The sequence below is a fragment of the Linepithema humile genome, chromosome 7, assembly GCF_040581485.1.
Source record: "Linepithema humile isolate Giens D197 chromosome 7, Lhum_UNIL_v1.0, whole genome shotgun sequence".
NCBI lineage: Eukaryota > Metazoa > Arthropoda > Insecta > Hymenoptera > Formicidae > Linepithema > Linepithema humile.
In genome coordinates, this window is record NC_090134.1 from 3,686,755 (window position 1) to 3,698,554 (window position 11,800).

An 11,800-nucleotide genomic window follows, 5' to 3' on the forward strand; every position below is an offset into this window, starting at 1 on the left:
ATGTATTTGTAAGATTAACAATTTAAAGAATGTTGTAAATTTAAACATTTTAATTCAAGAACTAGATTTTGACATTAGAAAACGATTTGTTAGAAATAATGCAAACTAAATTTTGGAGTACAAAGTTTAAAATACAAATTTTTCCAATATATTAATAAAACATTAATTTTTATCAGTCATAAATCTACACTTTGAGCAAATAATCATACAAAACCATATTTAAAAGAATGTTAATTCCAAGAACTAAGAAAATAAACAGCATTTGAAAGTTTTCTCAGTTGAATATTTTTATTGAAAAGAAATACAAATTATATCTCAATCATTAAAGAATAAGTGTATAATCACCGAAGCAGTTACATGCATTTTTTTCATTTTATCATTATCACAGTTGACCTCCGAGTAAAGTAACAGATCTTTGATGAATATTTAAAAAAAAAGATACATAAACATGAGATTTATGTTCTTTTAATATTGCCGTATTGTGTATTATAAAAGAGCTTTTTACATAGCTAGAGAAAAGGAATTCTTGCAACGCTATTAAAGAAAACAATTGTACAATATCAATATAATTTAATGTATGGCAAACTATGCGTAATATTTGGTTCAGGAAGATCGCATAGCGTTTATCGCTTTTATACGACATTACTTCAATGCTTCCATATAGCAGAGATTATTATAAAAAAAGAATATTATTTATATATTGTAACATGAAATAGTCTATTCGCTACGGTTAAAATCTCCAAAAGTCTAACTTCCAATCACGGAGCGCAGCACATCACTCTTCTTTTGCATTGTTGTTAGGCTTGCTTTTAATTTACAATCGTGTCGCCCGCAATTGATACGACTTACACAACTTCACCACTCTTGCGGTAATCTTCACATTGCTTCGTGACCTAATTCAAAACAGATATTTAAAAAAATATTGTTTCATCATTAATCTTTAATAATGCAGTCTCGTGCATTCGTATACGTACATTGCAAAGTTTAGCTACTTCCTCATTTCCGCATACAAATGATTTGCCCCATGTGCACTTCTTGAGCTCTGGGATGGATCGCATTACACGTGAGCTCTTGAATGACATTGCAAAATAATCATTGGGAGAGCACAGAGCCATTTTGTTGCACATTTTTTCACTTTCCACATTACTTTTCTGCATGTTTATCATACTCGGCCCGTAAATTTCTATCATCCTGTCGCACTGTATATATTCAATTAATTAGCTTCAAATAATTGGCTCTTGGAAAGTTGTGAAATAACAAAATATTACCTTATCTTGTTTATTCACTGGAAGATACTTGCATACTTTTCCGACAATTGCCTCGATTTTAGCATCACGCGCAACAGCTGAATTACTTAGCTTATCAATTTCTGATATAATTGCTCGACATAAGGCACATTCCGTTATGGATTCTGTAATAAATAAATATGTTTCCGCATATAATATTCTGGCTGTAATAGTAAAATTAATTTTTTTAGTTTTTTTGTACCTTGAATTTGTACCATGCTGGTCTTGCAAAGGTTAATCATGCTGCAAACTTCTTTAGGACTGACATCTTCTGAAAGAACGCTAATTAAAGCGTCAGCATATTCATCCACAAAGTGATTGCATTCTTCGGAAACAGTCTTTGGTAGATGATTGCATACACCGTGCACCGCCTTTTCAATTTTATCTCGCGTCTTTTTGTTGCCGATTGCTTTATCAATATATTGCATCGCAAATTCACAAATTATGCACACTCCATCGTCTAAAATACTTGTAGGTTGAAATATGTGTAATGGATATTTAGGTATCTCATTGCTTACTGAAATATTTTTAAAAAATAAAGCAGTTATTTTTTTGTAGATATATTTGTCACAAATTCGCTTCACTCGATATAAACTGTAAACTGTGCACAAATAACTCACGTATTTCTCCATCCTTCTCAGAAATATAATTTTGCTTCGGGCCCGTATCTTTGGATGGGTCGCACAATTTAAGATAAGTGCATACTTCCTGAGGTGTCAAGTCTGCAAGTAGCATCTCCACGAGTTCCTTGCTATATGCCTTCACGAAATCTGTACATTGATCAGTCAAGCTCTTTGGCAAGTGGTTACATAATTTATCCAATTCAGCTTCAATGTTAGCCTATAATAGAAGCGTTGCATTAAATGCATGAATTGCATTGCGTGTGTCGCAAATATAGGTGGCAAATATAGGCAAATATCAAGAATAATACCTCAGTTTTGTTATTCTTGATAACATCATAGACTTGCGTTACAGCAAAAAGACAAAGTGGGCAATTTGGCTTATCCTGTACTTCTTCCTCAATGGTGAAACCTTTAGGAATTTTTTTCAACATGTCTAAAAATGCCTCCGATGGACATGCATGTATCATAGGGCACACCTTAAACGATTGAATGTTACTTTAGTGTGATTTTTAATTATGTTTTAAATATAAAAAAAAATATTTACCTGTGATGGATCGATTTCCTGTACGATTATAGCCACAATTGCATCCCCGTAAGTACTTACAAATTCTTCGCATTTACCTTCAAAAGAAGAGAATTTTTTACATACTGTTCGCAGGGCTTCTTTCACTCTTTCCTGAAATTTTAATAAATTCATATAAATATAATTTTTACATAAACTTATATATATTATATTCTTAAAACTTTAATATTTTAACATATATTACCTCGGTTGCAGGATTTGTAGCACTGTCTTGTATATAATGCAATACATATTCACATAGCGCACATGTTACTTTTCCATTAACACCTCCACCTCCTTGCAGCAAAGCAGAAGGCATCATTCTCTCAATTGGCAATTGCATTTCTTCAGCTTCCGATTTCGGACGCTCCTTGCCAATGGCAACTTCAGCTTCCCTTAGTTGTTGTCTGCTTTTCACCATATTTAATCCTATTTTTGCTGCCTCTTCCGGGAGTAAAGGCCAAATTGGTCCCTTTAACACAAAATCCAAAATAAAATATAGCAAATTTTGTTCGAATTCCTATGAAAGATACATTATTTATCTCAATAATATATCCTTACTTGATTAAATTTCCCAGGACTGGGACAAATTCCGGACAATTGACAGACAAGACTGCTGTCAAGTCCTTTTGTAAGATATTCGTAAATTTGTGGATAATATTCGTCAACTATAGCTTTACACTGAAAAAGTTAGTTTCAATTAGTACTAAATATCTATGGCATAATATAATGACTTCATTACATTTATACTACAAACCTCATCAGCAAAAGATTTCGTTTGTTTACAAAGACCTAAAAGAACGTGTTGAAATTCTATCTCTGTTGTGTTTGCAACCAGAAGATCTCTCAAATGACCCACAAGCTGTTCACAAAGTTTGCATGGAAGATCGTCGGTAACGTCTACCATACCCACGCTTGACAGTGGTGTTATCTCCACTTTTGGAACCTATTCGTCATAACATACATTAAAAAAAAACACAGTTAGTTTTTACATAAAATATAATTAAATATACTTACTGCATCTGTATCTTCGTGTTTATGGTATTTGTCGCTGCACTGGCCTGATAAGTGACATATATTGTTCGCATTAAAATTATCCTGCAGATGATCGTAAATATCATTAAAATGAGTCACAATAATGGCCGAACAGGCATCCGAAAAAGAGCTAAATTGACCGCAAATATTCAAAAACTGCCGGAGCATATTGTCCCGCGTTGTGTGGTGTAATTTGTTTTCCATATACTTTGCTATTGTGTAACATTTAGTACACTCATCAGGTTCGAGTTCGTCATTCTTCAATAAAATCTTTGTTTCATCTCTCTAAAAATAAAACACGTATTCTTTGTCAATGATTATTTCGCCAATCATATTGATACATAATATTCTTTGTCTGTTATTTACCAAATATAAAAATTTAACATTTATAAATTTTATTGGATTAATTAATTAAATGAAACGATAAGTATAAGCATGTGTGAAAATATTACTAAGGCGTTGTTTATAACAGAATAAGTAAATAATCTAATCTCACAAATTATTTCGAAATACTTAAAAGTGATAAATATAAATGCATGTACGAATGTATCAATAGGTCATTCAATAACGACTGAAGGATATTTGATTCATTTTGAAAAATAACGTTAAATAATTTTTGCTGAATAAGAAAATATTTAAAAAATAAGTCTGAAACTACAAGGTTAATTTTTACCTTTTCCGGTGTCTCGTACTGTGAAAGCATTTTATCAATGTGAGCATTGTTGCAAAGTCCAGCAACAGAGCAAACAACAGATGGATTCATTTGAGATGCTAAAGTTTCCACAAGTTCAGGGATAAATTGATCCACAATGTTGATGCATTCATTCACAATTGGTTTGACATGGATCAATTTGCAGCTACCTTCGAAAACATCTCTTAGATCTTGTTGAGTTTGATTACTCTCTAACTGATCCCGCGCCTGTTTCACCATATCTTTACAAATACCACATACACTATCATTATCTTCTGGAACTTCCATCTGCTCCCAGTAACGTTGAATACAGTGCTTGACAGCACTACATCCCTTAGCTGTCCTATTAATAACAATAATATAAATACAATCAGTATTATCACATCTTACAGACATTACCATGATAAATATTTAATTAAGATAAAACCTGTTTTACAAAAATCAGAATTTTGATATTTCAAGTATTCTATCATAAAATAATCATACATTGCATGCATATTTTTAACAAGAGATTTGTTAAGAATGTTATATAAATAACTACCAAAACTTACTTTAGATTCTCACACCAGTAGCTTGGACCCCATGTACATTCATTTGCTCCCAAAAGAGGCTCATCTGTTGATCCAGCTGTTATAATCACACTAGCTGTAGATACTGAAAAGTAAAAGGAACATGCATATAATTTTTTGCTTTCACTTTATCAATATTGCATTCTTTATACAAAGTTGAAAGTCATAAAGATAAAAAAGACAAAGAGCTCAAAAAGTATGCCTGATTGTTTTCAACAACTTAATAACTTAAAATAGTGATAATGTAAATAATACAGGAAGTGTCAGAGGTCTCTTGTGAATTCTGATAGCCTTATTTGATTCATAAAAGCAGATAAACTCAATCATATACTATTTCAAGACAATCTTACATAAACACATAATTATCATACAACTGATATATCGGAAGCCATTATCAGACCCTTTATTACAATCAATTTCCGACAATATTCAGCAATATTAGCAAATTGCAAGTTCAAATTAACTGAGTCATTCTATTCATCCTAGAAACCAAAGTTCCTTTGCAATGAGTAATGAAACATAATCAGCCGGCGACGCAAGAAAGACAAAGCATGGGAGCGAGACAGAGAAAACGAATGAACAAAAAAAAAAAAAGAGCCTGTGTAGAAAGTGAAATTCCATAGTAAAGGCAGCAGGAAATATCCGATAAAATCAGAAGCTGTTATATACGCTACAGGTAAAGCTTAATATTAAATTGTTTACAAAATCAACACTTTGAAGTACGCGTGCGAACGCGTACTGCCAACCGTAACATTCCAAACAGAAGTGCGCATTAGAAAAAAGGTCGTGACGAACGTCAAAATAATCAAGCGTCAAATAACATACGACATGACGTCTCGTTGAGAAAAATGTCGTTGCGTACGAACAAAGAAAAAAAGTTTCACAACGAATGAGATATTGGTCGTGTGTCGTGAATAACTCACCAGCTAGAATCGCGCTGAGCGCGATTAAGATCTCCTTCATGTTTTCTTGAAGGCTCTATCGTCGACTGCCAGTCCGAAGTCGAAGTAACGACGATCTGCGGCAATAATGCGCAATTGAATTCGCGTACTTGACTATGCGTAGTCCACAATAAAATGACAATCTTATCCACTGATGACGCTCAACTGATCAGCACTAACGTTGGACGTGGACGGTAAAACGTTGCTTCCCCGAAAACACTTCTCGTCTCGATGCGGATCGACGATGAACAATGCTTCTTCGGCAATACTCGGTAGCGCTCGCCTGATGCTTACAGTGTTCACACCAATTCATCAGCATACACGTATGCATGCACACACTGCCGAATTATCGCAATATCCAATGACACATTTCATTCCAGGACACTATCTAGCAGAAACAAAAATTTTTTCTTCTAGAATTTTATCCTCTAAAACTTTTAGAAGACTATTTAATTTAATGATAATTTAATGAGCACGATATTCTATGTCATAGATAAAATATCGGCATTTGAATGAGAAAAATTATGTCCGTTTCACAATCTTTTTTTGACTGTTATTTCAATATATATAAAATTACTATTATAATTCAAATTTGAGTCTAATTTAATATAAGTATGTGAGATTTGAAATTTTTCAAACTTATCGTTAGAAATAGCTTATAAATATGCGTTTGGAATTGCGAAATGGAATAATATTTACATAGGAAAGTGAAGTGTTACGATCGATGACGAAATGCGATGATATTTTTCCGCTTTGATTCTATATCGATACAATTTTATCGAGGATTTTATCGAGGAAGTGTGAAATAATCTATAATGTTTTGATCAAACGTACATAAACACGAATAATTTCTTGATATACAAGCAAGTTTTCCGGTAAGTTTAATCGACTGATACGTAATCGACTGATACGTAATCGACTGATTGACCTGTGAATCAGCTGTTCAAATGATTCTTATCACGATGTTTATAAAATTTATTAATAGTAAATAATGACAGAATATTAAATGTTAATGATATTTAAATTATGATGTTACACGCATATTATGCTATATGTGCATTACGAATTACATAATGTTTTTACAGCGATGTATTTCAGGCAGTAATATTTTTTTGCGTTATTTGTCAGCAACGGTCATAAGGTCAAGCCATAAATAACATGTCATATTTGCTACATAATCAAGAAAATCATCCTACAGAACACATGTATAATACGAACTTAGTCCAAGCAAGTTTCCGTGGTGTAGTGGTTATCACATCCGCCTAACACGCGGAAGGTCCCCGGTTCGATCCCGGGCGGAAACATTTTTTTGTTTTAATTATATTTTTAATTTATTTTTGGATTTTTTCATAAATAAGGATTTAATATAACTTTAAAAGACATTGTTCAGCAATAAGATTGGAAAATTGTACACAACAGCACGTTGAATCCAATATTATTATTTTAATTATTTCTATTCAAAAAATTGACAAATATTTATTTTTTTTAAATAAGAAGTTTGTCACAAATGAAATGAATTTTTAAAAATATGTGGTCTTATTATATACAAATACATGATATATTTGGGAACTTTGAAATTCTCTTTCTTTCTTTATCATACAAAGAAATTAAATATCAATCAACTTATCACAATTGATAAATTTATCACAATTGATAAATTTATCACAATTGATAAATTGTGGATTAAACAATTGTTTGTTAATATAATTAAATTCTATACTTTTACATGCAATAATGATGTAGTGGAATAGAATATGTCCCAATTTAAGTAATCTCAGTTTTATATTCTACTAGTGTTTCTGCAATCTTGAAACTTTTACATATAAAAATAACCAGTGATATCTGGTTCACTTATAAACAACAAGAATTTGAGAAACTTTTATCTGTCCCATTAAGTTTATCATTTAGTAGGTTTTATAAATTTCTTTTTATTATAAATAAGTTCATTATATCCATTTACCAGCATAGTTTAGAATAAAATAGAAATTCAGAATGTTTATTTATCGTCTATCAATAATATTGAAAACTGTATTATCAGTATCCTTTTTTATCTTCTGAACTCAAGAACATTTAATTTCCCTAGTTGCCTACAGATAGCAGCTTCTTCATCGTATAGCGCCATATTTCATACGAAGGAGTATGCTAATGAAGCGTGTTTGTAAAGTTTTTAATTGAAGCCAATTAGTGAAGAATTCAATTAGATATATTTAGAGCTGCTGTTTTTCATCTTGGTATGTATATTAATGAAAGATATTCGCAGGATATTCAATACTATAGTATTTTTAAACTGGGTGTAAAACTTGTTATGGAACTCAGATTTGTCAGAATAAGTAAACATCTTTTCCGATGCAATATTTATATATAATACCTAAAATAATGGAAAAAAGTTGTACACTAATTAAAAATATAAAAATACCATTCTTGCAAAGATCTATACATATATTCTAATGATCTATTAAATATTTCTTCTCTCTGCATTAAAATTTATACAATTTTTTTTTTTTATTGGTTATGTTACAAATCAAGCTTGAACATTTGAAGCTAATTTAAAATATGTTTTCTGTATATCCTTGGAAACATGGTTAGTTATATATGTTCTGATCGCAATTTCTTGCCACCGTAAATATTCGTAGACAACATCTGCCAACGTGAGAACGATAAATCAAGAAACTTAACACGGCAGTGTTATTAGCATTATTTTGCAAAGCAACAGCGACACGTGCTTCGGCATGCACGTATCTGCAAACTCGCCGTGCACAAGCCAGCAGCTCGTGTATCCCCGTCGTTCGTTACATAAATTTATTCGGGCCCTTCGCAACCGGCGTTGTTGAGATGTTGTTGCGATATCGGACCAACAATACAGTTCGCGGGACACTCGGACGGTACTGCCGGTGCGGGTGAGAATGTCCCGTTTCGCTAGTAGGAAACGCGGTCTCTCTGAGAAGCACACTCGTATTTTCCTAACATTATTCCGGAGTTTGAGCTTCGATTATCTTATGCACGATACGACGATTCTGCATTTGGCCGGCACGCTGGTATTCAGACCAACAATATAACATTGCTTTATTTGTATATGTTTATTTTTCAATTATTGAATGTATTATATTAAAAAAGTAGTACAATTATAAAGCTTTTAGAGTTTTGGATTTAGTGCAATTGAAAACTGGGACGCAAATATCTAAATCTTTAATTTCACAAATTAAAAATTTAATTTTTCAGGATTCGTATTAGTACTCTTTAATTTATTTGCATTGAAAATAATTAAAAGATTGTTTTTTGCAACTCTTCTGTGAAATAAATCACATGTTAACAATAGAAAAAATGCTTATCTAAACACATTTACTGAGAATTTAAAAAAGCTTAAATACAAAAAAAAAAGATTAAAGCAAATATCTATTAGATATTTTAAAGAAATTTAAAGAAACAATCTCTTAATCATTTACAATTGTATAATAAATATAGTAAATATGTGCTAAAAGATAAATTGAAAAGTTTAAAAATCGATTATTTATCTCTTAAAGTTCGTAAAAATCGATTTACTTTTATTTATTGATCAAAAATATTGTACGTGGTATGCGAACATTCACGTCGCACACGAGTTTCGCATAGGAAGAATGCTGTTTCACTCTTCGTTCGTAGATAAACGATTCCGTTCTTCCATGAAGAACGTTCCGTTCGGATCTCATTTCACTTGTGAGTTGCGTGCGCGTCGTGCATACATGCGCGGGTGTTGGCCCACGCACTGAGAAACCCACGCGTTTTCTTAATACAAGACGCGTCAGCTGCGTAAAGAGCCGTAGGCTAGATGGTATATATGGGATAGATGCATACACCCCCGTAGCCTTTGTCCAGCGCAGGATAATTGTCCACGCGCTTGGCCGGCATGATATTGGTGTCGGATTCTGCCACACCTTCAACCATTGTAAATCAATCGGCGTGCACCGAACCCTTCCCGGTTCATTCGTGCGTATCCGTGTCTTACGCGTGTGGAGTCGCGTCGCGTTGCGTTTCGCGCTCTCTATTTCACAGAGGGACGGATATTACGTGCGGATCTCGTGGCGGTCTGACGGCGGCCTCAACGGAGAACCGTCGTCTTTGTGTTACGCGGTACGTCGCTTTAACGGCTAAGCAGATAAGCGAGAAGATTTTGCGGTAACGTTATTTTACAGTAGAGAGCGGATATAAATATTTCAAACGTGACTTACAAAAGCAACTCACGCTACGCGGATGTAAATATTATACGCGAGGGCCCCGCGGTTTCCGGTCCGACGTGCAATCCCGATGGTAATCTCGACGGAGAACGCCTCTGCGCTCTTCCGCGTCGCTCCGCTCGCGAGCTACGACGACGTCTCGAGACGTCCTCGGGGCGATGCGCATATGTAATTAATTTTTCGCGTTAAGCGAACGCGCTTTCGCCGTTCCACGTGCGACACAATGCGCGCGCGCGCGCGCTCGCGCCAGGATGCACACACCGGCGCATCCTCTCTTGCCGGTCTCGTGGACGGTCGTTTCACTTCATCTCGCCTTCCCCCTCCCCCCTCCCCCTTTTTCCCTCTGTCATTCCCCGCACCTTTGCCTATCGAAAGCGCTCGCGTTCACCGTAGAAACTCGAAATTGGAAAACGGTCGGCCCAGAACCAGCGAAATTAATTGAAGTCTGAGTGGCGAGCGATGAAGGGGCTGAGGCTGCAGCGGCCGCGTGCAGAAAGAGGAAAACTCGAATGTAGGCTCAGCGCGGGGCGGGAAGGACGAGGAGGGGGGGGGGGGGCGGGAGGGGCGACGGAATATCGGGAGAAAAAGAACGATCGGTGGGCGAGGGGAGAGGTAGAATGGCGCGGGAGGGTGGACCGATTGCAGGACTTGGCGCAACTTCGCGCAGGCAGACTGGACACGATGCACGGCCAACCAACCGGGCCTTCCTGATAGCCAATACGAGGTCTCTAGGCGAATTTCCTGTACATCCGCGAGCGAACATGCATCCCGGTCGACCGCCCCCTCCCGCCGCCATTTATTGCGGGGAATTTAGGTTTCCCTCCGTTGTGTTTTCCCGCCGGTGCGACCATTTGCAGATTGGCGGCGGATAAGCAATAATCTATAACGGATGTGAATGGCGTGGCCTGCAGTCCACGCGCGAGTCAAAGTTGTCAAGTATTACCGTCGCTGATAATACTCCCGCGCTCTCTCGCGCATCCCTAATTTAATTTAATTAAGAGCAACGCGAATCCCATAATACGAACTAATTAATCTGGGGACGCATTCGGATTATTGCGCCGTTTGAACTGTTAAATTCTAAGTACGTGATATAATATCGCGCGTCACGTTAAAACAGCAGTGACAGGCGCCGCTTTGAGCAGAATTGATTCTTTCGTAAATTTGAAAATTAACGTCAAACGGAAATTCCTAACGTATGCGTTACTTGTTATTTTTCACGCGATACATAAATAAAAGGGTGCAAACTTTTTAGAATCAACAAGCAGTCGATAGAATAAATTTACACTTCTCTCTTCCTACGATATGATATGGCCTTATGTATATGTGTTTCGCCGAAGAGTCTTCCACGTTTTCACATGAAATCTCAAATATTTTCTTACGATTGTATTATAAGGACGATCTGCTTGTATCAATTATAGGTAACTCTCTGTTACAGCCTGCGCGATGGAACGTTTCTCGGAAAGATAATCTCTGGAAATGGCAAACAAGTAGCAGCTGGACGCCCCGATCGCCGAACGGCAAATACCGATAACCAATTCGCGAAGGATACGACAAGAGGAAGTGGAGAATCGCACGGACGGGGGTGTGAGTGGCCGATGCGCAGATATGACGTCGCACACCTTCCATACGCGGAACTGCATTTCCTATAATCTGCGAGCAATCACTTGATAATTGGCTAACCCGGCCCTACGTATATATACACACGCGCTTGTTCATCTGGACACGTCCTCAGACGTGGCTGATTCGTAGAATGGAAATCCGTCGCGTAATTATCGTCTCGCTCTTTGTACACGCGACATCGGCGAGCTTGCATTTCGCACTGCAAGGAACCTGGTAAGTCTGCTCGTTTCCTATTTCCTAATATTACTAATGCCAATTCACC

General features: G+C 35.9%; 1 protein-coding gene and 1 non-coding gene across 2 annotated transcripts; one reads left to right on the forward strand and one right to left on the reverse strand.

The window, feature by feature from the left end:
- Positions 1-261: 261 nt before the first annotated feature.
- Positions 262-5,918, reverse strand: Sap-r (Saposin-related). Its single transcript, XM_067358835.1, has 14 exons — positions 5,690-5,918; positions 4,749-4,851; positions 4,180-4,540; positions 3,489-3,791; positions 3,229-3,417; positions 3,033-3,152; positions 2,677-2,943; positions 2,454-2,585; positions 2,218-2,385; positions 1,907-2,126; positions 1,489-1,803; positions 1,269-1,411; positions 975-1,199; positions 262-893 (listed from the first exon to the last, which is right to left on the reverse strand). The coding sequence occupies exons 1-14, from the start codon at positions 5,727-5,729 to the stop codon at positions 846-848; spliced, it is 2,634 nt and encodes an 877-aa protein (XP_067214936.1). The 5' UTR covers positions 5,730-5,918; the 3' UTR covers positions 262-845.
- Positions 5,919-6,938: 1,020 nt separating this feature from the next.
- On the forward strand, positions 6,939-7,011 carry TRNAV-AAC (transfer RNA valine (anticodon AAC)). Its single transcript has one exon. It is a non-coding gene; the product is annotated as a tRNA-Val (tRNA).
- Positions 7,012-11,800: the final 4,789 nt, after the last annotated feature.